General features: G+C 55.4%; 2 protein-coding genes across 3 annotated transcripts; both read left to right on the forward strand.

Annotated features, from left to right (window-relative positions):
- The first annotated feature begins 284 nt into the window (after positions 1-284).
- On the forward strand, positions 285-14,247 carry IQCA1L (IQ motif containing with AAA domain 1 like). Its single transcript, XM_059656085.1, has 19 exons — positions 285-295; positions 938-1,265; positions 2,134-2,253; positions 2,572-2,757; positions 4,909-4,980; positions 6,364-6,560; positions 7,012-7,096; positions 7,543-7,653; positions 7,806-7,881; positions 8,802-8,908; positions 9,895-9,978; positions 10,092-10,138; positions 10,862-10,944; positions 11,109-11,216; positions 11,798-11,997; positions 12,411-12,497; positions 12,738-12,915; positions 13,210-13,451; positions 14,143-14,247. The coding sequence occupies exons 1-19, from the start codon at positions 285-287 to the stop codon at positions 14,245-14,247; spliced, it is 2,427 nt and encodes an 808-aa protein (XP_059512068.1).
- A 1,992-nt stretch (positions 14,248-16,239) lies between these two features.
- Positions 16,240-25,129, forward strand: ASB10 (ankyrin repeat and SOCS box containing 10). Of its 2 annotated transcripts, none has more exons than XM_059656087.1 (6): positions 16,240-16,568; positions 17,352-17,619; positions 20,157-20,676; positions 23,936-24,049; positions 24,310-24,495; positions 24,672-25,129. In XM_059656087.1, exons 1-5 carry the CDS (start codon positions 16,298-16,300, stop codon positions 24,493-24,495), a joined length of 1,359 nt encoding a protein of 452 aa, XP_059512070.1. In that variant the 5' UTR covers positions 16,240-16,297; the 3' UTR covers positions 24,672-25,129. The 2 variants fall into 2 exon arrangements, with proteins under 2 accessions (XP_059512070.1, XP_059512069.1); XM_059656086.1 differs by lacking the exon at positions 16,240-16,568 and adding an exon at positions 16,778-17,207 and having other exon boundaries at positions 24,672-25,128.
- The last annotated feature ends 391 nt before the right edge of the window (positions 25,130-25,520 follow it).

Raw genomic sequence — 25,520 nt, forward strand, 5'->3', positions numbered from 1 at the left:
CTCACAAGAGAAGTAGCCACAGCAGAGCCCACACTCTGCCCTAGCTTTCCAAGGCTTGCTGCAAAGGAGCCTGACTCCCCTCAGAGTGCTGCCTCCAGAATGTCCTCTGTGATGTGTCCCCAGTTGTGCACCCACAGCCCCTCCCCTCCCAACCTTGGAACATGGAGACAATGGGACAGAACCCTTAAAACTGGGCTGCTCTGGGGGTGCAGTCAGAGCGGAACCACAGGGCTTCTGTGGATTTCACGACCAGCTCACCAAGGGTAGCGTGAGGAGTGAGCACCATGTCGGAGGGGTAAGTTGGGGCTGGAATGGAGCCCGCAGGGCTGGGAGAGCAAAGAGCAATCTGCCTCCTACTCAAGGTCCCATCAGGCTGGGGCTGCTGGACAGGGAGAAGGACTGGGGAGAGGGGGGCGGGTCATGCTGGGCCAGGGCCCCTGATTCTCACTCAGCAGCCCCAGTTGCTCCAGTCTGTGGTCAGCTTTTGCTCTTCAGATGTCTCTTGGACTATTAAATCCAGAGCCAGGGCTCTTCTCTGGGAAAGGAACCATCCTCTACACTCACCCCTCACCCCACTTCCCACCCACCATCTTAGACCACTGCAGCATCCCTGGGCTGCACCCTCACCATGGACGGACCAACTGCTGCCAACTCCAAAGGGCCTCTTCCTTATAGGGAGCCCCTAAGAGCCATGGCCATTCTCCATTCCTCTAGTGACCCCAATCTCACACTGCTAAGCCCCAGTGAGCTCACTGTGGCTGCCATCTCCTGCCCCTGAGGACCCCTCACTTCACTGAGCTCACTGTGAGTAACCCTAGCGTCACACCTTCTGAAACCTGAGTGCACACTCCTCGAAAGGCTCAGCAGCACCCCTGCAGCCCCCGTCCCCAAGCCCCTGATGCTCAGAACACTCCAGCGCACACTGCCTCCTCTCCAGATCTTACCAGCGCCTCTGGGACTCTTCCCACGTGACCTTGCAGGAGCTACTCGACCAAGAGCAGCCCATGCTCCAACCCGTGCCCAACCGGGAGTGGCAGTCCTTCCAGTACAGGCTCTCATCGCTCTACCTGTACTACCTGGGGCTGCTGCGCGGGTTCGACATTCTCTATGACCAGATGGTGCAGCCGCAGAAGCGGCGGCTGCTGCGGCGCCTGCTGGACAGCGTGGCGGGCCGCGTGCTGGAGCTCAAGGATGAGATGGTGCGGGTAGACATGTGCGAGTGGCACTGCCTGGACCACGTGCTGCGGGACCTCGGGCTCACCCCGGTGCGAGGACAGCGTGGTGCCACACCCACACCAGTGGAGGGTGGGGGTGGGGGTGGGGCTGGTCTTGACCTCCTTCAGACACCTCTGGGGCCTCTGCAAGGAAGGGAGGGAGGTCCAGCAGGTGGATCAAGGATGGGGGAGAAGGCCTTCAGAAACTGGAGTAGGGTGGAGGTGCATGCAAGTGGCTGGAGGTGTGTAGCTAGAGAGTCAGGCTGGAGGTCTCGTGTGAATGGGAAGATTCATGAGCCAGGAGGGATCAGTGAAGAGTCCTCTAGATGCTTGCTCCTCAAAGTGTAGTCCATGGACCAGCAGCGTCTGCACCACTAGCAGCTCGTTGGAAATGCAGACTCTGGAGGCCTCACCCCAAGCCTACTCATCTGTACTTGCATTTTAACAAGACCCTCAGGTGATCTGGGTGTACCAGCAGGTTCCAGAGCATGAAGGTACAAGGCCATGGTTCACTGCTCCCATCCAGGGCAGCCTCGGTTTCCTGACCTGCTGCATCAGGCTCAGCTGTTGGTTTGAAAAAAACAGATTCTCCAGGCCGTGCAATTCTGAGTGGTGGTCTGGGGAGGGCCTGGGAGTCTGCATTTTAAAGGCTTCCCAGTTGATTCCGGTGCACAGTCAGGTTTGGAACCACTGCCCATTAGCTACCATGATCCTCCAGAATTCAACTCTGGTCACAGGGTCCAGGCAGGGGAGAAAGTGATGACTGTGAGTGGATTTTCCAGTTGCCCATAAATTTCCAACTCCAGGGATCTAGCATGGAGGAAAACAGGATCTCTGTGAGTAGCTGGAAATAGTAATGGAGTGGCCAAATGGCCTACCTTCTGATTCCTGACCTTCCGTCCCCCCTATTGCCCCAAAGGCTGACCTGGAGGTTCCAATCCCCAAATACTTCCTGCTGGAGCAGTCCAGCATTCTGCAGGAGCGAGAGCTGATGCTGGCAGAAATCCTATCCAGAATGGAGCCAGTGGCCTTCCAGGAGGCAAGTCCAGGGGACTCTCTCCCCTACTCCTCCATAGCCCTGCTCCGGGATTAGGGATGCCCCCCTTCAGGACCCAGGGAGGCCTTGCCCTGCCCTACTCCCACCTGAGAGCGCTCTTCGGATAATCCCTAGTGTCCTTCAAGGCTGCTCCTGTGTCCTTGTAACCTTCCAACACCAACAGAGAGGAGCAGGACTTGGGCACCTAGACGTCCTGGGGGGCCCATGCCCCCAGCACGTCCTTCAGTGTCTAATTCCCCGACTGCCCACCTGGATACGCGCCCTCCCTCACCTTCTGCTCCTTTGCTCTCATCTGGCCAGGTGGAACCAGCAATGAGCCGGACTGAGGCCATAATCCTGCTGCAAACGGCCGAGCGGGCCCGACAAGGCAGGCTCCGGGCCACCTTCATTCGAGAGATTCGGAGAGAGGAGGAGCGGGATCGGAAGATGAGGGAGAGCGGGTGGCACAAGTTAAATCCGAACCAAGCAGCTGTCACCATTCAGAAGGTAACCCCCCGTGTCCAGGAAGAAAGGCAAGGTAGTGACCTCTTCCAGGAAGCCTCCCTGGCTTAGCAATTGATGACAGAGGTGCAGGTGCTTGGGTTCTGTGGCCACATAACTAGACTCTAAACTAGGGACCTTGATAATCAATAATCATGCATCTTATTTGTTTATTTATTCTACATCTTATCTCCAAAAAGAACTTGAAGTAGGATACCATAAAAGTCCTAGAAACAGATGGTTCATTAAAATTAGGGGAGAATGATCCATAATAAGGTAGCAGGACAGAGTAGGTAATCATTTTAGAAGTTCTTAAGACTGTTAAAAATGTCACTAAAATATACCCTGACCCTCCTGGCAGCTGAGGCAAAAGGAAATATAATGAAGAGAACTGATGTGATCCAGGCATCCTCAAGGTCTGTGCCATCTGGAGTCACCCTCAGTTTTAACATGGAAATAACACAATCACACCGCATCCTGCTCACTGCAGAGCATCCGGCTGTGTCCCCAGGTTTCCCCATCCTTCTCACTGTTCTGGTGGCCATTCTACACCTCCCAGCTCCTGCTGTGCCCCCAGTGTGTGGGCCTGGCCTCTATCATTGGCCGCCACGAGGCTGAGCAATAGTGGTTACCAGCTTGATGATCCTGGGGGGGCCCTGGGAAAATTTCAGTGCAGAAAAGGGCCATTTTGCTCCTGCAGCTGTCACCCCTCCTAGGGCCCTGCTGGTCACAGGAAGTCACTTGCCACCTTTTCTTTCCAAAGCGGGCCCAGAATGGCTGGCATGGGCTAGGTTTTCCTCTCCTTCTCCCTCAAGTCCCAATGCCTCCAAACCTCCTGTCTGCTGGCCCAAGAGAGGAAACTTAGAGCCACTTTCTACCAAAACCCAAAAGTAAACCAATCTACTGACAAACATCACCCCTGAGGACAGAGAGCCTCTCCAAGTGGGCAGATTTTGATTATTTAAAAAAAAAAATCAAATTTTTATTCACTTCAGAGAAGGAAGAGAAAGAGAGAGAGAGAAACATTAATGATGAAAGAGAATCATTTATCGGCTGCCTCCTGCACGTCCCATACTGGGGATTGAGCCTGCAGCCTGGGCATGTGCCCTGATTGGGAATAGAACTGTGACCTCCTGGTTCATAGGTTGACGTTCAACCACTGACCCTCCCCCACAACCCCCGGCTGGGATAGATTTTGATTATTGATCAGTAGGCAGAGTGTTCCAATCAGAGCCCCTGCATTTGGTGACCGACCCAATGTCCAGCTACCCCATGGAGGAGGAGGTCCTCACCTTCAGGGTCAATAAAGCAGCATTTTGAGAGGAGGGTTGACCCCAAAGACAGAGCCCCACTTCCCCCAAGAACCAAAGCAAGTCACTTTGTCCCTGTTGCCAGACATCAAGGGTGTGGGAATTCTACATCCCAGTCTTCAAGTTCTTGAGTACAAATACTAATCAAAAGCCATTATTGAGGGCTTTTCCACTGATAGTCCCAGGAGCCCAGACAGGCGCCCGCCCTGCCTCCCTCTGCCCAGTGCACCTCCTTCTACCCTCTGGCACTGGGTTGTCTGCAGGTCTGAGAGGGGCTGGTGGCCTGGGAGAACATTGGGCGAGGAGTCAGGAAACCTGGCCCCAATCTCAGCTCTGCAGTGACAGGCTCCGGGCCTGGGAGAGATCTTGTCTTGTCTCCAGCCTCAGTTTCCTTATGTCAGAAATGCAGGAATTGTTTAGGGGAGCTCCATAGTCCCTACGGAACTGATGTTTGTGTGCCTGGGTGAAATAATCGAGTATTTATTCCAAATGCTATGGGAATTCTGAGACATGAGTGTGGTCAGTGCTTTTTGAAGATGGCAGTACTTGAACTCTGATCTGTGCCTCAAAAGTTACAGCAGATGAGGAGGGACTGCCGGGAGGCCCTGAGGGAGCAATGCCTAGGTGCTGGACAGCTTGGGTGCATCCCTGCCCCACCCTGTTTCACACTGTCCCTGCTCAGGTGGCCATTGTCCATGAGCTGCACCTCCCCAGGTGGCTCCCCAGCTCCTCCCCCACCTCCCACCCAAACCTTCGCCAGCCAGACCTCCAGGGCAGCTGCTAAGCCCAAGAGCCACATCCTAGAAGACGTGCAGTGTGCGGAGTGTCTGGGCCTGTGTTCCCCCAGGTGTGGAAAGGTTACCTACAGAGGAAACACACTCAGTATGACCGGCAAACAGAGATGGAATTCATCGGCATGGTGAGTCCTCTGGGCACAGGCAGGGGCACAGGGCTGCCAGTGTATGGGATGTCCTTCTGTGTCCCAGCCCTAGAGCACAGCCCTGACAGCCATCACTGCCCACACCACCCACCACTCAGGACTGTGGTGGGCACGATGAAGGGGAGCAGGCCAATGCCAGGGGGCCCAAGGGTCCTTCAGGACTTGGCTGAGAAAGGACAGGAAAGCCACAGCCAACACATCCCTTCCCACCCTCCCTGAACTAGAGCCCTTAGAAGAATCTCAAATATGGGTGTGGGATGAGGGATAATAGCACCAAGTATCCTGGACCCCATGTCTGTGCCCCTGGCTGGAGGAGGGGCTGCATGTGTGGGCCCAGCAGAAGGAGGTCACAGGGAACCAGTTGGGATGGGGCACACCCCCTCACACAGTGTGTTTTGGGGGGCTATGGGCTCCCCACTTGCTCTGGGCCCCATAATTGCTTCTCCTCTGCATGCAGGGAGCAGGGCTGTGTGAACAACATGAGGGAAGTGTGAGAGTGCACACGGGGCAGTGTGGGTGGTAAGTGGGGCCTGTGCACGCTGGTAAGAGTGTGCACAGGCCTCACTCCCTGAATCTGTCTGTCTCTGTTCTCTGATGCTTCCTTCATCTAGCTGGTCTCCGCTGACTTAGGGTGGGTGACAGGGGCAAGAGACATGATCCCTGGGAGGGGCTTTGCAGTGGGCAGAGCCCATGGAGGCCTGGCTGATATGGGGGCGGGGCAGAGAGATTAGAGACAGAGCTGGGATGGCTACTTTAAGAGGCTTGGGGACTTCAGGAGAGAGGGGCCAGGGTCTGCTTCATGGGAGTGGAGGTCAGAGACTTGGGGGGCTGATGATCTGGACCCCCAGGAGGCCCAAGGTCAGGCTTTGGTGGGGAGGGGGAGGGGGCTTTGGCACAGCGGGGGGGGGGGGGGTGAGGAATGAGCCTGCTGCCCGGCCCATCAGCAGTGTGAGCTCAGCGTTTTCAGTAATTGTCTCTGCGCACAGTGATATTTAAAATACATTTGGGAGCCAATGAGGCGGGAAAGTGGCTGCGAGTGAGGCTGCCAAGGCGGGCGCTGGGCGGGGGTGCAGGCGGGGAGGTGGGGGGGTGGCTGGGGCTGAGGCTCACAGGGGAGGGTGTGCTGGGGGATCGGGCAGGGGGGCCTGCCCGGATGCATCTAGCAAACTCATTATCAGAGTAATTTACACAGCAGAGTTTCAGCGCCAAACCATTTCTCCTGATGCAGGCATGCCCGATGTTCCGTGTGGGTGTGCATGCGAGGCACGTGCAGGGAATGCGTGGGGGCAGGTGTGCGAGCCTAAGGCCGGGTCCTCCCCACTCCCACTCCTGAGTCCCTTGGCCCCCTCCTCATGTCCCCAGATCCCCTTGCCTGATACAGTGGAGCACGCGTCCGTAGCCAACCTCAGGAAGGATTTCAGGAGATCCTGCCAGATAGAGAAAGAGGAGGAGTTCCAGATGGCCATTGCAAAGACCCACGATGCCCTCAGAGAGACCGAGGGGCCCGATATCAAGGAGAAAATGAAGGATCAAATCCGACAGTGGTTTATCGAGTGCCAGTCAGTGTCCCCAGCCTTGGCTGACTCAACCCCTTTCCCTCCTCACCCATGTCCCCACACCTGTCTTGTCCTCTGGCCTAGCCTGGGCCCTCTTCTCCATTCACCCTGTCCCACCAGCACTCTGCTAATGCATTGGCTTAACCTTGGGACCATCTCCACTACAGGACTCTCTCCACCATGACTTGCTATTTCCCCGAATAGAAGAGAAAATGCCAGAATAAGATGGGGAAAGCATCCAGGAATGTCCCCTGAGTGATCTGTCCTTTCTATTCTGTAACTATTCCTTCCCTCTCTCCCTCATCCTCTCTGGCCCTTTATCCTTCCCCATCCTTCTCTCTATGCATCTATTCATCCATACACCCACCCTTCTACCCACCCTTCCACCTGCCCATCCATTCGTCCATATGTCCACCCACCTGTCCATCTCTCTGACCATCTTATGTTCACTTAGTGCCCTTACTGGCCGATTCCCTAATTATCCAGACGAGTCTTTAGGTGGATCCAACCAGATCTTCTCAGACAAGACTCCAGAACAGGTACCCTGGAGGTGGGGCAGATTTTCTGTGGCCGATGGAGTCTGAGGTTACAGAGAGTACTGAGTGTAAACTGAGGGTGGCAGTGGGGTGCCGGGCGAGGTCAGTCTCAATGGAGGCAGAGGTGGCTGGAGGAAATATATGTAGTTAGGAAGACTGCTTGGGGGGATGGGGTACCTGCATCTGAGAAGGCATCCTTGTCCAGGGAGAGGAAATGTCTGGTGAGACTATTGTAGCTCTAGTAACCCACAGGCCAGGAGAGAGCAACCGCTCTGGTCAGAACACTTCATCACCTGATGCCCCTCTTCCTGGATCCCAGATACGTCTCAGGGCCCCACCAGGTCCCCTAGGCCTTGGGACCCAGCCCACCCCAGCCACAGGCCTGGGTTCTCTTGCTCCTATAAAGTGCCCTTGGTCTTCTCTGAAGCATCGTTTATCCTTGGTCACAGGTGAAAATGGAACTGGAGAATCCGGTCCAGGAGAGCACTAAAAAAGAAGACAAAAATAAAGAAAAAGAAAAGGAGAAGAAGAAAGCGAAGGAAGACAAGAGCAAGAAGGGTGTAAGGCAGCTCCCTTACTGTGAAATAATCGGGCAGGGGGAACAAAGTCTGAGGGGATTTCTGGTCAAAAAGCTGGTCTGGTGAGCATTATTAGGATCAGAGTTTGTGAAGGGTGAAGGCGGGGTCAAAGTCACATGGTGTTTCTATTCTAGGAAGCAGATACAATGCTGAAAGCATTGCCGTCCAAATTTATCCCCCTGATCAATGCCGGGCACGAGGAGTACAAAAGTAAGGGGAGAGAAGGCTGGATGCTGCCCAGGACGTGTGCGACCTTAGAGTGACCCTTGGTCCTGGGGAAGGTGGACATGTGCCACGTGGGTCATCAGGTGGCAGGATGGGTGTGGAGGCCAAGGGGCTAACACCAAAGGGAGAGGGTGTGAGGTCATTATGGGTTTGGGCCTGAATCCTGCAGTCATAGGCCTTAGGATCAGGCCTCTGTCTATGACAGTGATGGCGAACCTATGACACGCGTGTCAGAGGTGACATGCGAACTCATTCTTTTGGTTGATTTTTCTTTGTTAAATGGCATTTTTTTTTAAAATATATTTTATTGAGTTTTTACAGAGAGGAAAGGAGAGAGATAGAGAGCTAGAAACATCGATGAGAGAGAAACATCGATCAGCTGCCTCCTGCACACTCCCCACTGGGGATGTGCCCATAACCAAGGTACATGCTCTTGACTGGAATCGAACCTGGGACCCCTCAGTCCGTAGGCCGACGCTCTATCCACTGAGCCAAACCAGCTTCGGCGTTAAATGGCATTTAAATATATAAAATAAATATCAAAAATATAAATCTTTATTTTACTATGGTTGCAAATATCAAAAAATTTCTATATGTGACACAGCACCAGAGTTAAGTTAGGGTTTTTCAAAATGCTGACACGCCGAGCTCAAAAGGTTCACCATCACTGGTCTATGATGTGGTAGAAGTAGTGCCAGGTAGCTGGGTGAGGACAGGGGCCAGCCTGGGTCAGGTTCTTGGCTCATGTGTGCATGTCTGTGAGAGAGAGAGACAGAGCGAGAGAGAAGTAGACCAGCCTGGAACAGGTTCCTGGCCCATGTGAGCACGTGTGTGAGTGTGTGTGATGGTGTATGTGAGGACACCTGTGACTCTGCCCTCCACTCCGCCCATCTCCCCATGCTCAGATGTGTGGAAGAACCGGCCTGATCACCTATACCCTGATCAGAGTTTTGACCCCAAGGCCCTCCGGGCAGAGAAGAGGAAGGAACTGGAGCAGGAGATCCGGAAACAGGTGGGCATTCTGGCTCCGGGCCTCTTTGCAGGCCCCCTCTTCCCACCACAGCCTTCAGCTGCTTCGGGCTCTGTCCCTCTGTCTTCCCTCTGCTCATACCCACAGCTTGCTCATCCTTTATAGCTTCCTCTAGCAGCCACTGCCTTCCCTGTATAGGCCATCTCAGTCCATCCTGGTCCCACTGTCCTCTGCCTCTCCGGGTCCCTCTCGCTCCCCTGCAGCCCAGAGGTGAGGGAATGGGGGGCTCTGTGCCGGGGTCACACCCACCATCATCTTCACCAGCGCTTAAAGAGCTCTTACGATGTGTCTTTGGGAGCATTAGATCACATGATCACAATGGCGCCTGAGGTAAGCACCATGATTTTCCTGATGCTACTTATAAAAAAACTGAGGCTGCCCTAACCGGTTTGGCTCAGTGGATAGAGCATCGGCCTGCGGACTCAAGGGTCCCGGGTTCAATTCCCGGTCAAGGGCATGTACCTTGGTTGCGGGCACATCCCCAGTAGGGGGTATGCAGGAGGCAGCTGATCGATGTTTCTCTCTCATCGATGTTTCTAACTCTCTATCCCTCTCCCTCCCTCTCTGTAAAAAATCAATAAAATATATTTTTAAAAAAAAACTGAGGCTGAGCGGTCATACAACTCGTCAAGTTCACACAGAGCCTAGAGGGTGGGTCTAGGGCTGCAGCTGAAAGCTGACCCACTCCATCCCCGGGCTTCTCTCCACATTGATAGCCAGTTGAGAGCAGGGTTCATGCGTGAGCAGAATATGGATTAGGATTGAGGTGCAGGGATAGGGACAAATGCCAAGGCCAAGGGTTCTGAAAGAAGATATGGGAAGGTTATTGGCCACTGCTACCTTCACTGTGCTTGTCTGGCTCTGCTCTGAGGCTGCTCTTCCTCTCCACCCCTGCCTCCATCCCTACCTCTCCTGCCTGTCCTCCCCAGCCCCTGGTCGCCCCTCCACACACTCTTCTGTCTCTGCAGGTGGATGAGCTGATGCGTCAAGAGCTGAAGAACCTGCGCCTGGCTGTGGACCGGGAGGAGGAGAGACCCTTCAAGGCTCCGAAGGCAAGATGAGGGGCCCGGCTGGGACAGGAGAGGGAGGGCACAACAGGGGAGGCAAGGAACACAGGACAATGTCCTATGTGCTTGTTTCTATCCAGAAAAAAAATGTGAAAAAGAAAGCTGGGAAGAAGAAGAAGAAGGAAAAAGATCTGACCCCGAACAGGTAGCAGACCCTCCACAGATCCAACTGCTGGCCCTGGTTCTGTTGCTCTGTGACCTCGGGAAAGTCGTTTAACCTCTCTGACTCCCTATTAACCAAGCACTTCTCCTGCCAAACCCAGAAGATAGCTGTGAGGATCAAACAGAAGCATAAGAAAGTGATTTGAAATGATGATATAGAATAAGATATGAGTGGCGTATTGTTATCAACGTTCCCTCTAGCCTTGGCCTTCGTCAGCTCTGTCCCTACAAAGCCATCTCCCCATGGACTTCCCACCCTGGGGCCTTGAAGTCAGCTGTCCCTTTCCACTCACTTCTCTCTTGAAGTGAGTCATGAGCACAATGACGTTAGCTGCTTTGATGATCACCCCTCCCAGACCATGTTCACCTTAAATGTGGTTTCTAAGAAGAGGGGTCGACTGGGTTCCGTTGGTGGAACTTTGGGCGGTGAGCAGGCTGGTGGATGGAGAGTTACAGGATGCTGGTCCTTCTTACACCCCCCAACCCACAGAGCACTGCTGTGTATGGGCAGACTGCCTTCTGGGCCTGTGGGTTGGGGCCCCACCTTCTGACACTTGCTGCCCAGTGGCACTATTGCTGTTGACCACAGGAGGTGGGGCAGAAGGGCCTCTGAGCCTCTCTCCTCATGCCTGTGACAACACCCCACTCATCTCTTTCTCCATGTCCCTTCCTTCTCGGGGGGAGGCCCTGTGCCATCCTCTGCCAGGTCCCTGGCCTCTCTGTTTGAAGAGCTTGTTGTCTTTGGCCTTCTAAAGAAGTGCAAGGCAGTGTTATTGAAGGACTTCGTTGGTGAGACCCCTCCCCCGCACCTGCTCCCAGGCTAAGGAATGGTGCCCAAGGCTCCCAGGCCATGGCCTTCCTGGTGGCCAACTACCACCCTCTGAAGTGAACCTTCTCCTCCAGTGGCTCTCTCTCTTGGCCCTGCACTCACCGGGTGGCCACCTGTCCCCCAGGTGACTACCTCTATCTTGGATCCACTCTGAGTCTGGCCCACAAGTTGCCCATGCCTTCCCTGTTTGACGTTCGACAGAACATGGCCTTGTACGGGGTCCTTCGGCTTGGTGAGAGGCCCTAGTGGAGGGAAGCCTTGGGGAGGGAAGGAGGGTGGTTGAGGCAGGCATGTCCAGTCACAGCCTCCAATGCCCCGGGCCGGGGACCTACAGTGGGTTCCTCCAGCCTGGGCCACCCCAGAAGTCATGTGGGCTCTTGACCTGCTGAGGAGACCACACTTCTAGCCTCTTACTCAATTCCAAGTGGCATCCCATAGTCTGCCCCACTTCTAGAAGATCGGTGTCTTTCTAAAGAGGTTGATATCCCACACCTTTTAGTTGGACCCCTTCTTAATGCAGGGGTGGAAACAGATGGCATGGGAAACAGAAAGGACATTGGATGGGGCAGAGGGCTCCCTCCTGACACCCACCTGTAGTCATTGTGATTCCTGAGCCATTGGAAGGCTTGTAAGCTGCCGCTCCTGGCATGTTTGCCTGGGGGACTGACTGCTCAGGCCATGGGAGGAGGCAGTGCAGCCAAGATGTGAACCTCATCCCACTCAGCCCCCGGCCTTGGACCTCGCCTCACACCATGCCCCATCAGGGTCCCTGACGGCCCACTGTCTGTCTCTGGCTTCTGTTTCCTCTCTCAGGCTCCCCTGATATACACTCCATGGCTCCCCTCATCCGCTCCATCCTCCTGGTGGGCCCCTCCGGTGTGGGGAAGAAGATGCTGGTCAATGCCGTGTGCACAGAAACCGGTGCCAACCTGTTCGACCTGTCACCTGCCAACCTGCAGGGCAAATACCCTGGCAAGGCCGGGGTGCAGATGCTAGTGCACATTGTCTTTAAGGTTCGGCATTTCTAGTTCTCAGGCTGTGACAACATTGCAGGGTGGGCTCTGTGCTCAGGAGGCTACCCATCTGCCTAGTTGGTGTGAGTTCGGGAGCTGGTGAGGCCTTACCAAGCACTGCTAGGAGACTGTGGACACCTGAAGCCCCATAATGGGGGAGGCGGGGCGAAGTGGGGAGGAGAGATGAGGCGTAGGATGTAGCCACCCCCAATCCCCAGGGAGGGCAAGGACTCTGCTCGCACTGAAGGGTGATGGATGTGCAATGAGCTGGCAGGCAGGGTCGACAGTATGTGGGAAGTGGAACCTGGCCACCATTGCCCTAGGCCGGCCCTGACCCTGGGATGGGCCAGATGGGGAGGTGAGCCTTGCCCAGGAATGGCTATTGGCAGGTTTCTATTCTCTGACCTGTCCAGGTGGCTCGACTCCTACAGCCCTCAGTGATCTGGATTGGAAATGCCGAGAAGAATTTCTATAAGAAGGTCCCAAAAGAGGAAAAGGAGGTAAGGCAGCACGGGCAGGCAGCCTGGGCCCCTGGTGAGCCACTCCAAGTGACACCCACGGCGTGACCTTGGACAAGTCCCCTGTCCTCCTCCTACCTTATTTCCTTCTCCTTAAAGCAGGACGGACAGCTGCTCCGGTCTGCCTCTCAGGTGCCTGTGCGTGTGGACAGGTGCCCTGAGTACTTGGAAGCCCATATAATGAGTCACCGTGTCCCCACCCCCACCCCTCTCCCCGAGCAGATGGACCCAAAGCGAATAAAGAAGGACCTCACCAAGGCCCTGCGCCTGCTGAATCCCGGGGACCGCGTCATGCTGATAGGGACCACGAACCAGCCGCAGCTCGCCGAGATGAAGGGGCTGCGCCGGACCTACGAACGGATTCTCTTCATGCCGCGGCCCGATTACGCTTCTCGCTATGGTGAGGCCTGGGAATGTGGGGACAGGCCAGAGAAGGGGTTCCTGCCAAAGCTCCCCACTCTTATTCCCATCCCCCACTGCTGCTCTGAGCAGCACCTTCACAGCCAAGTGCTCTGGAAGGGCCGGCTGCGACACAAGCAGCCCAGTGGCCTGGGTCCTGGCCCGGTTCTGTGGACAAGGGCCGGCTGCTTAAGTCCTCCCGTCTCATTTTCCTGTGTTGAGTGGGGATGCTCCCCACCGTCCTGGGAGGAGAGGCGCACTGCCTCTCGTCCCGTTTCCTCCCCGACGCCCGCAGTGCTCTGGAAGCACATGCTGCACATGGAGAGAATCCACGTGACCCAGACCCACCTGGACATCAGTGCCCTGGCCAGGGTGTCGGATGGCTACACACCTGGTCACATTCTCCAAGCCATCCGACTGGTGCTCACCGAGCGGCGGCTCCTCCAGTTGTCCAGGCGGCCCCTGCTGGCCTCAGAGTTCCTAGCTCATCTGGCGAAGCTGGAGCCAGTGTACAGGGAGGAGGAGGCATCCCTAAAGGTGAGGCTTGGTGGGTAGGGGGGCAGCCAGGGGGGAGGATTGTGGGCTAGCACCAGAGCGAGGCAGCCCTCTAAACCCCAGGCGTGCAGCACGCCTCGGGCTCCTCTCTCTGCTGCCCCATGGAGTTCAGCCTGTGAGGGAACTAGAAGTCACAGGGAAGGACTTGTGGGCAGGCCTGGCTCACCTGGTTTCCTCGAGAGTGGGAGCCTGAAAAGTGCCACCTGTGTCTTAGGATCCCTTCGTTGTTTCTGGCACCAGCTGCCCCTTACTTCCCTACGTCTGAGTCGGTGGCACCCCCCAGGGTGGTGAGGTGGCTATGGGAGCACAGGAGAGAGAGCCACAGGGTCTGACACTGTGGCCTGAAGCATCTGGTGGAACTAAAAGAAACCACGGCTCTAGCAGGATGCCGGGCAGAGGGATGGGGGGCTCTGGGGGAAGAGAAAGAGCTACTGCAGACACAGCTCTGGAAACACATGCTGCACACCCAGAGAGTCCATGTGGGTCACCTGGACATCAGTGTCCTGGCCAAGGTGTCCGATGGCTACACACCTGGTCACATTCTCCAAGCCATCCGATCGGTGCTCCCCGAGTGGCAGAAGGGATGAGGTCAGGAGGCAGGACCGAGGGCCGGGTGCAATGCACTTACCCTCACTCTCCTCCTCCTCCTCCTTCTCCCCCTCCTCTGACCCAGGACTGGTACTTCAAGACCCCACTGGGCATGAAGAAGATAGAATTTAACAAGGACCTGGAGGCTGAGGAGGCCAGGCTGGCAAAGGAGAAGAAAAAACGGAAGTGACTGCTGAGGAGTGCCCGAGAGGGGCGGTGGGACTGGGGCAAAGGGCCTGGGGGCAGAGGCATAAACTCCCAGATGGCTTGGGGACCAGCTCTCTTTGTCCATCTCCGTGCTTCCACCCCTTGTTCTGTGTTCCTGGCTCCACCTCATACCCCACCCTGTCGAGTTTCTCTGATCCCAGATTTCTGTCCTCTGACCTCACCCTGTCATTTTTGTGTCCTGGCTCCCCACTCCCTTTCTTCCTCGAGGTATGTAGGGGAGGAAAATGGGAAGAGAAAGAGAGAGAGAGAGAGAGAGAGAGAGAGAGAGAGAGAGAGAGAGAGAGAGAGAGGAGAGAGAGAGAGAGAGAGAAGGGAGAAGGCAGATCTCGGTAAGTAGAATAAGAAGGAAAAGCAGGAGTCTGGAGGTCAGCAGAGCCTGGTCCAGCCCCGCTCGGCACTGACCCCTGTGTGGGTTGCACAGTCCTTTCCTGACTTGGCCTCAGTGTCCTCACCTGTAAAGTAAGATGACCTCTGGCCGATCTCCTTTCTACTCTGGGGTTGGATATTCCTCCCAAGGTGTCTGGGAAGTCAGGGAGGTGGCGGGTGGGGGGAGAAAAGGTGGGGAGATGGAGGTAGTTGTGACTGCTGGTAGATCCAGTGCCTTTTCTGAGTGGTCCTCACTTCCTCTTCCCTCTGGACACCTTCTCCCACCTGCCTTTGTCTTTGACCCAGAGCCTGGCCCCAAGGGGCTCAGTGAGCAGAAGTCCATCTCTGGGTCCTCCCTGTGGGGAGAGCAGAGCTCGGGGGAACTGGAGTCAGGAAACTCTGGGGTTCTCCCGAAGAAGCAGTGTAAAGAGTGTGTGAATGTGCCCTAACCCGTTTGGCTCAGTGGATAGAGCGTGGGCCTGCGGACTCAAGGGTCCCAGGTTCGATTCCGGTCAAGGGCATGTACCGTTGTTGCAGGCACATCCCCAGTAGGGAGTGTGCAGGAGGCAGCTGATCGATGTTTCTAACTCTCTATCCCTCCCCCTTCCTCTCTGTAAAAAATCAATAAAATATATTTTTAAAAAACAGCGTGAATAAAGGTCAAGGGTACCCCACAGGCTGTAACGGCGACGAGGGCCAGGCGCGGCAAGGCGAGGCCGCGGGGGCCGAGCTAGCTCCTGTGGCAGAGGTGGCTCCGCTGAGCCCAGGGGATGGTTTGAGTTTTCTTTCTCCCTTTTTTCATTTTCTCTCCCCAAATGAAAGTCGCTTCATTATCCTAATGTGGGCAGAGCCACCTCCTCCTTCTCACTTTCCAGCTGAGACCCCTTCTGACCATGGCAGGTAGAGAGGTGACGGGAGATGCAGGGGTCATCCACAGAGACGGGGTCAGCACTAGGGGGCTGTGGGAGATGAGCACCGCGAGGTATTGCTGCTGGTGGGAGCCCTGTTCCCCTGGGTAGAGTCTGTCCAGGTCAGAACCCACCGAGGAGATCACTCATAGAGGGGGCCTTCTCTGCAATTGTCCCTACTCTGAATCCCTCCCTTAGGTCTGGGAGGGTGACGGTGTGGGACTAATTGGTGACATTTGGGAAAACAGGAAAAATTATGTGCACCCACCTGCCCTCCCTCGGCCCCAGCAGCTGGAGGCCTCTTGGTGGAGCACATGATAGGTGAGAAAGAATGAGAAATGGCAGCTGGAGAGCACCCCCCACCCCCAGTCCCTGCTCTGCAACAACTTGTCACACCAGGGGCCAATCACTTCCCACCTCTGGACTCTACTTTCCCTTACCTGTGAAACCGCAGTGGTGCCACCATCCGGGTAGTCCCTTCAATCCGGCTGCGAACCATTCGGGGTGAAGCTCAGGGTTGGAGGGTTCCATCCTCACTCAATCTCCAGGCTCCTCCCTAGTTCCCCTTGCCAGCCTAAGCCTCATTCCCCACGACTGACAGCTAGGACAGTCCAAGCTATTTTTGGCTTGGCTACCCTGCCCCTCCCACAGTGGGCCTCGCCTGGCTCAGGCCCAGTGCCTGCCGGCTGGCATCGCCCTGAGTCCTGCTTCTTTGGCTCTCTCTTCCACAAACTAGCCATGCCTGGGGGAAGGGGCTCCCCTCCCTACTCGGGACACCATCGGGGGTGCGTCCCCTCAGCCCCTGCCTGCCGAGTCTGGGATCCTCAGTCCCGCCCAGACCGGCAGCCCCCACGGCCATCGCCGCTGCTGTGCCGTGACATGGCCCTGCAGAATGCCCTGTACACCGGAGACCTGGCGAGGCTGCTGGAGCTGTTCCCCCCGCACAGCACAGCCGACCTGCTGCTGGAGAGCCGGGCTGCGGAGCCTCGATGGAGCAGCCACCAGAGAGGTGAGGGGCAGCAGGGGATGGGGCTGAGGACCAGGGGGCTGGGCTGACAGCATCAGGCAGAGGTAGCAGGTGCTAAAGGAAAAGAACCCGGGCAGTTCCTCCCTCACCCCAAGGCTTGCCTAAACCTTGGCCCAGGAGTGGAGTCATGCGGAGCCCAGAATAGCTCCTGCTGAACTGCGTGGCCGGGTCAGGCTCAGCTCGGGCTCAGCTCAGGGACAGAGACCCGCTCCTTCCATCTGTCTGTGTTTCTCTTTCTTTTCTCTCTCTGCCTTTGGCCCCAACCTCTCCTCCCCCAGAGCCCCCTCCCCATATGCTCACTCTCTGCCCTAATGAGCTGGTCCCCAGATGAGTGCAGCGGGTGGGAAGAGCCCCCGGGTGACAGACGTGCCCTCTGTGCCAGGCTGGTGGAGAAGCCCAGCAGTGGGTCTGCAGAACACCCAGAGTCTGGCCCGGGACCCATCGTCACCCGCACGGCCTCAGGACCTGCCCTGGCCTTCTGGCAGGCATTGCTGGCCGGGGACGTGGGCTCCGTCTCCCGCATCCTCGCCGACTCCAGCGCTGGCCTGGCACCAGATTCCATCTTTGATACCAGCGACCCAGAGCGATGGAGGGATTACCGCTTCAATATTCGTGCTCTGAGTATGGCCAGGGGCACTGGGGGGTCTGAGCAGGAGAAGGGAGGCTGGGAATGGAGCTCTGGGCTCCCTCTGCCCACCTCCCTTGTTACCTGGCAGCTCTTTGCTTCCCTCCAGGATCTGAGGCCGGTGTCTCCTCTCTCCCCAGGACTCTGGTCTCTGACTTACGAAGAGGAGCTGACCACCCCACTGCACGTGGCAGCCAGCCGGGGCCACGCGGATGTGGTGCAGCTGCTGCTGAGGCGGCGGGCAAAGCCAGACAGTGCCCCCGGGGGCCGCACTGCCCTGCATGAGGCCTGTGCCGCAGGCCACACTGCCTGTGTCCATGCGCTGCTGGTGGCAGGAGCCGACCCCGACATCCCTGACCAGGATGGGAAACACCCCTTGCACCTCTGCCAGGGGGCTGGCACCCTCGAGTGAGTGACTCCTCACCCTAACCCCCAGCCCACTCATAGGGGAGATAAAGCCATGACCTCAGGGGGCGGGGGAGCATATCAGGGGTTAACAGGCTGGGTGAGCTGGATGGAGGAGTCAGGGCTCAGGTAGGGAGTCAGGATGCAATTGCTCCTCAAACCATCCAACCATTGGTTCCAGGACGTTTGGAATGTTCTGAACTTGGGACAGTTTCTGCTTCCCCAGAGGTGGAGGAGGGCAGTGTCAGGGGGCAGCCGCATGGCCTGCATTGGAGAACTTGTCTGGATTCATTCTGGGGATCCATCCTGTGCCATAAAGTTTTCATGTGTTCTACAGCAACTGAGGCACAGTCCTCCCTCAGGGATCCACTGTCCGGTGATCCAGACAGGCTGTAAGGATAGTGACTTCCAGTTAGAGTCTGCATTGGTCCCTGGGGACAGGGTCTGGTTTCCAGAATGGCAGACACCCTCAGTAATGGGCTCAGGGACCGAGTCCAGCTAACCAAACTCTAAGAAACTAATGGATATACCCAAATGTGACAAAGGTATTGTTTACTGTATGGAATATTCCGAATAATTATGCCCCATGTGCAGGGGACCTTGGAGGATGAGTCCTCACAATTCTTTGAGCATGGAATCCCCCAAAGGAAGCCTGACTAATTGCACCCACAACGGAGGCCCTCTCTCTACTGACTACACACCTGCCAAATTTCACATCCTGCCCTGAATGGTGCCAATTTTTTTATCCTTGGGTCCTTCTTTCATGGACCTTCTTCCACCTGTTAACCTCGTCAGCTTTCAGAGGACTCCACTGACCTAATATGTTGAAGACATGTCCTACACCGGCATAGTCCCAGAGAAATACACTTGTGGGTGTGAGCCACGCAGGTAATTTAAATTTTCTAGTAGCCTTATCATAAAATGAAAAAGAAACAGGTGAAATTAATTTTTTAAACAGTGGTAAAATACCCATAGCATAAAATTTACCATCTTAACCATTTCTAAGTATGCAAGTACATTCCACATTGTTGTGTAACCATCATCACCATCCATCCAACTCCTGAAGTTTTAATCTTACAAAATGAAATTCCAGCCCTATTGAACAATAACTTCCCATTCCCCCACCCCTCACGGCAACCACCATTCTACTTTCTGTCTCTATGACTTTGACTCCTCTGACTACCTCACATAAGTGGAATCATATAGTGTTTGTCCTTTTGTGACTGACTTATATCACTTAGCATAATGTCCTCAGGGTTCATCCATGCTGTAGCATGTATCAGAATTTCCTTTCTTTTTAAAGGTTGCATAATATTCTATTGCATGTAGATGCCACATGTCAGTTACCCATTCATTCATTTATTGATGGAGACTTAGTTTGCTTCCATGTTTTGGCTGTTGTGAATAATGCTGCTGTGAACATGTGTATAAAATATCTGTGAAACAACTGAAATTAATTTTAATAATATATTTCATTTAACAAAATATATCCAAAATGTTATCATTTCAACATATAATCAATAGCAAAAAAAACTAATGAGATGTTTTACATTCTTGTTTTGTACTATCTTCAAGTTGATGTGATTTTACACTTAGTGGGTATCAATTAGGACTAATCATATTGCAAGTGCTCAATAGCCACAAGTGGCTGATGGCTACTGATTGGACAACATAGTTCTGCCTGGTGACCTCATCAGCCTTCAGAGGGCTCCTATTTTTAGTTCTGGCCATGTTCCAGCTCAGCCCCCTTGAAGTGACACCCCACTGGGTAAGCAAATGTATATCTAAAATCATTACGGAGAATTTCAAACACAGAAATGTGGGCGGGATAAGATAATGATCCATCATCATCTATACCGCCCACCTCTCCCTGCCATTAACGCTGCTGCTAAGAGTCCTTATGATAACAGCTTTTCAGGCCTATGCAGCCCACAACAGCGTCATTTAGGTCTAGATTTCAGCAATTATCCCTATTCTACAGATGAGGAAGCTGGAGCTGATCTTAGCAAAGGGACTAATGCCTTTAGCCTTGAAGTCTGGCTGGTCAGTTTTGTTTTTGTTTTTCTTTGTGCTCACTGCCAGGCCCCACTCCCCCATTCCCTCCTGCAGTCCCTCTAACTCCCCTGCTGTCCCTGGACTGGAAGGCCAGCTTCTCCCCTTACTAGCTGTGCGAATGTGGGTGAGAGCCTCACACTCTCAGTGCCTCCGTTTCCCCATCCGAACCTGCCCTAGGAAACAAGTGAGTGCAGGTCAGGCGCCCAGAAGCTGCCTGTTGTGAGTGCACCATGGCGCCTTGTGACTGTTCCTGCCATTGAGGGTTTAGTGCACTATTCCTGCAGGGTGTGTGTGGGCTTGAAGAGAGGGCATTGTTGATCCTGCAGAATGTTGCTGGATGACCAGTGACAAGATGGGAGGTGAGGGCATACAGAGCCAGGAGCCACCCAAGGCTCCCCGGTGTTCGCTTTGCTCAGACTGGCGGAAATGCAAGGGTGAAGGGCTGCACCCCATTTTCTTTCCCACCGCCCTCTCACCCTCACTAGGTGTGCAGAGCTGCTCCTGAGGTTTGGGGCGAAAGTGGATGGTCGGTCCGAGGAGGAAGAGGAGACCCCTTTGCATGTGGCCGCCCGACTGGGTCATGTGGAGCTGGCAGACCTACTTCTAAGACGGGGCGCGGACCCAGATGCCCGAGACGCTGAAGGCTGGACACCGCTGCTGACTGCCTGTGACACCCGCTGCACACCGGCCACTGACCCCGAGGCCACCGCAGCCCGCTGCCTCCAACTGTGCCGCTTGCTGCTCTCCGCCGGTGCCGACCCCGATGCTGCCGACCAGGACAGGCGGCGGCCCCTGCATCTGGCCTGTCTCCGCGGCTATGGGGCCATCGTGGAACTGCTCCTGTCCTGTGGCGTCAGTGTCAACGCCATGGACTATGGGGGACACACAGCCCTGCACTGTGCTCTGCAGGGCCCACCCTTGGCCCTGGCCCAGAGCCCAGAGCATGCAGTGCGAGCTCTGCTCAACCACGGTGCTGTCCGAATCTGGCCTGGGGCTCTCCCCAAGGTACGGGGCTGGGGGCAGAGGGAGGGCAACGAAGGCCAGGGAACAGGGGACCAGGCCTGTGTACCCGCACCCTCTGGGTGTATGTAGCCCAGGCCACTTGGGCATTTTATAGGTCAGTTCAGTCTGTCTTTCATTCCACAAGCCAGCAAAGCCCAACAAGGGGCAGAGGTGAGGACACAGACCAGCGGAGGAGTGTGTGTGTACACATGTGTGAACGTGCATCCATGTGCGTACACATGTGTGTACATATACATGTGCACTCCATATGGACTGAGGGCAGTGGGGCCAGATTACAAAGGATTGGAAGAGTCTGAGAGGAGGAGCCAGGACTGATGCGGACAGAAGTGAACTGATAAAAAAAAAAAGCCGTTAGGCAGCTCTGCCTGGCTGTGGGCCGATCAGTGAGACACTGGAAGCTCAGGCGAGGCTCCCCTGAGCAGGTGATGAGCCTGGGTTCGGGGTTCGAGACGAGCTTGGTCCTGGTTTCTGAGTGCTTGGCAGGACAGGCATCACCCAGGCCCGCGCGGCTGTCCTGGCACCTGGGAAAAAATCCTTCACTGTCAATTTCCAATCTGTCTCCTAATTTATGTTAACGTCCCCAAAGGGGGTTCACCGGGAAGACCTGTTACTGATGCCCTGGCAGGGGGCCCTGTCCCATGCAGTGTCGTGTCTGGAGGTGGCTATATGACGCCATGAAGGGCACTGGGTCTTGGGTTGGGTCAGGACCGATATGGCTGTGGGCAGGTGCCCCTGCCCTATCTCCCTGCTTATTCCATCCAGCCTGGCCTTGTCCTGGATGCTCCCCTTCTGTCCCTACCTTTCCCCTCCACTCACAAACCTAGAAGCATTTGTCTAGATTCCTAAGCAAGACCAAATAATTAAGCAGCCTGAGAGTTCGGCAGATTGGTCTCCCCTTTGGGAGAATACAAGAAAATCAACAATTAACACTAATTAATCTCCTATTAACACCAGATAATTAGGAGACAAGTAATTCCCTGTAATCTGACAGTGGCTCTGACAGCTAATGATTCCCGGAGTCAGAAACAGGGTGGGAGGAGGAGGTGGAACAGCGAGCGAATTTCCCAGGACCCCCCTGCCTGCCCCTCTGGCCCTGCTCCTCCCTGCCTCCCGGACCAAGGGGGCCACACAGCAAAGAGCCCCATTCATCCCTTCGTGATCGGAAAGTGCAGGATCCATTTCCCATGATTGGACAGTTATTCCAGGCTCGCTGGGATGCCTGTTCTCTGGTAAGGAGCTCCTCCCTGCTAGGAGGTCTCCATGGCCCACCTGGGACCACTGCCAGCCCCAGCCAGTTCTCTAGGAGCCACCATATGGGACTGAGCACTTAGGAGACCGGTTTTGATGCTCGTGTGACTATAGGCAAGTCACTGGGATTTTTTGAACCCAAGTTCCCTGCGACCAACCGTGATGAAAAGCGATTGGAACACAGTGGGTAGCATAGAGCCAGCACAGTCCTGCCCACACACAGACACCGTCTGAAGGTGTGTGACCTGTTACATGGGTCCCCTTAGTCCTCCCAACAACCTCTGAGGCGGGTGGTGGCTGAGAGTGCAGGCGCTGGAGCCAGGCACCCTATCTGGGCGACCCGTGGCAAGCTGCTTAGTCTCTCTGGGCCTTAGTTTCCTCATCTGTAAAATAGGAACATAACAGTATGCCTGATTCTTAGGTTAGTGTGAGAACTAAACGAGTTTACACATACAAAGCTCTTTGGACAGGGCCTAACTGGAGTCCGTGTGCAACCCCTGTTAGCTAGCATTGTTTTTGAAATTGCATAGTGTATGTGAAAGCACTTGGAAAGCTGTTAGGCGTTATCCCACTGTAGGGTGTCACTGGACAAGGGAGAGAGAGGCACAGGCTGGAACGCAGGAGAGTTCCTGGAGGGGAGGGGACTTGGGCTTGAAGGGCTGGAGGCACGGGCATTCCAGGCAGCGTGCAGAGACAAATCAACGTGGGCCAGGACAGACAGAGACTGGCCCCAGCGGCAGGCAGGAGGAGCAGGTCGAGCAGGGAAGTCCGATGTAACCAGCTTGCAACTTCCTAGCTCTAAGGAGTGAGGCAAAGAGGCCTGCCCTGGGCAGATAGGTGGGGCAGCTTCGGCGAGCACTGCCCCGATGCAGGGCCAGAAGCAGAGGGCCGTGGGTGTGTGCGAGGCTTTCTCCAGGGGTCCTGCTTCCTGGACAAGGCCTTCCCCCTGCTCCCATTATCTGACGGTGCCCAGCCCATGCAGCACTCCCAGCCGGCCAGGCAGATGGGTCTTCTCTCCTTGTGCAGGGTGTTAAAGCCCCTAATGCCAGAGTGTGGGGAGGGAAGTGGGGTCTGTACAGAGATGCTGCCTGGAACATGGCACCTGGCTGTTTTCAGATTTTACAAAGAATCTGCGGCCGGTAGCTTGACATATAGCAAGAAATGGAGGTGAAGCACGAATCTGCTTATGGGTATTACATGCAGGCATGGGTGGGTATGACAGTACCTGTGTGTGCCACACCTGTGCATGGTTGCCTTTCTGACCATGTGGATGGTCTCCCAGCATGGGCAGCTTCCTGGCATGGCTTGCCCTCACTGCATCCAGGTGTAGGCAAGGTTGGTTTCTTCCAGAGGCTCTGAGAGAGTATCTGTTCCATGCTTGTCTCCAAGCTTTCGGTGGCTGCCCACAATCCTGGGCGTTCCTTGACTTGTAGGCTCATCACTTCAATCTCTGCCTCCATTGTCACATGGCATTCTCCCTGTGTGATGTCTGTGTTCTGTTTTCTCTTCTTATAAAGATAGCAGTCATATTGGATTAGGACCCACCCTAATGGCCTCATTTTAAAATATATTTTATTGATTTTTTACAGAGAGGAAGGGAGAGGGATAGAGAGTTAGAAACATCGATGAGAGAGAAACATTGATCAGCTGCCTCCTGCACACCTCCTCCTGGGGATGTGCCCGCAACCAAGGTACATGCCCTTGACTGGAATCGAACCCGGGACCTTTCAGTCCACAGGCCGATGCTTTATCCACTGAGCAAAACCAGTTAGGGCCTAATGTCCTCATTTTAACTGGATTACATCGGCAAAGGCCCTATCTCTGAATAGGTCACATTTATAGGTCCTAGGGGTTAGGACATCCACATATCCTTTGGGGAGGTAATTTAAAGCCACAACAGCTGTTCTGGGCTGGCTGGTCATCCTGGGTGGACTGACTGGGACCTGCAATGTGGGGTAACCCTGGGCACACTCACTACCTCTGCCTCCTCCAGGTGCTGGAACGCTGGTGTATGTCTCCGCGGACCATCGAGGTGCTGATGAACACCTACAGTGTCATGAAGCTTCCTGAGGAGGCCGCGGGTCTGGTACCTCCTGAAATTCTGCAGGTTAGACTCCAGGACCCTGACCACACAATCGCTCAGCCTGTCCAAGAGACTCTCACCTCCTAAAGGAAACCCCATGGGTCCCCCCACTCTGCCCCACAGAAATTATCCAGAGGCCCTCTGATGTCCCAGAAGAAGAAAAGTCAGAGTGAACACCCCAAGAGGCTTCAGAAGATACCCACTGGCCACCAGCCTACCCCTGTGGGAGGAATGGGTGTCTCTTGTCCAAGGCTGCCTCGCTGAGCCCTCCATTCTATCCCCAGAAGCACCACCGATTCTACTCCTCTCTCTTTGCCTTGGTGAGGCAGCCCCGATCGCTGCAGCACCTGAGCCGCTGTGTGCTCCGAGCTCACCTAGAGGCCTGCCTGCCCCACGCCCTGCCCCGCCTTCCCCTGCCGCCCCGCCTGCTCCGCTACCTGCAGCTGGACTTTGAGGATGTGCTCTACTAGGTGAGTCCTGGCTTCTGTGGACAGTCCCAGCAGGAGGGGTTTTTTTGTTTGTTTTATTTTGTTTTTTTGGAGTGGGAGGGTAGGGGGCAAGAGGGGAGTTGGGGGCAGTGTCCTGGCCAGAACCAGCCAGCCTCCCGTAGCCCTGGACCTCTCTGAATGCACGTCTCTCCTTCCAGATGAACGCTGCACTTGGAGAGAGCCTAAAAGCAAGTGCCCCGGACACCAGGGGCTCCGGCCTGCTTCTCACAGGGCACCAAACCCAGGACTGAACGGAACCAACTCAAGCCCAGGTGGCCCTCTCAGCTGGAGGTCCATCTCCACGGGCAGAGTGGATGCTGCCATTCCCACCAGGGAGAGGCGGATGGACCCGTGTTTGTTGGAGAGAGAGCTAGGACTCATGGCAAGTGATACTCTCCCCTTGGGGGTCTCCCGGGATCCCCTCTGGACAGTCCGAATCCTGCATGCACATTAAAGTCTCCAGACCTGTGTTGTTGGGTATTATCTCCAACAGGCCTGCCTCTGAGCTGGCCCACTCACTGGGGCCTCAGGATGGGCAGACTGGATCTGTTCCATGGTGCCAGCCGCGTCACCTTCCCCCTCTGGCATCCACCAGCTGTTGAGGGATCCCAGGCAGATCCCTGCCCCTGTGCCCCGTGATAGTGTCAGAAAAGTCCCAAAGGACAGCCGGCCAGTAGATGACTAGGGTTAGGGCAGAGCCTCAGCAGATGAGGCCGTGCAGACAGTGGGGCAGGAGAGTAAAGGTAGCTGGGAGTGGGGAGCGGGCGGGAGGACAGAAAGGCCAAGGGGAAGGTAGGTGCCCAGGTGGGCAAGCATGGAGGGGTGACCATGCATGAAGAGAGAGTGGAAGGCCCAGGTTTAGATAAATAAACTCCCCCAAAGCTCTCCCTCTTCCCTGTCCTGTATGTCAGGGAGCATCGGATGCACACTGGTTCCTGCCACTGTTGATCTGCTCCTTCAATTTAGCTTCGAGGTGGCAGGAGCTGAACTGAGAGTTACGCCCTTGG

The sequence above is a fragment of the Myotis daubentonii genome, chromosome 10 (genome assembly GCF_963259705.1).
Source record: "Myotis daubentonii chromosome 10, mMyoDau2.1, whole genome shotgun sequence".
Taxonomy (NCBI): domain Eukaryota; kingdom Metazoa; phylum Chordata; class Mammalia; order Chiroptera; family Vespertilionidae; genus Myotis; species Myotis daubentonii.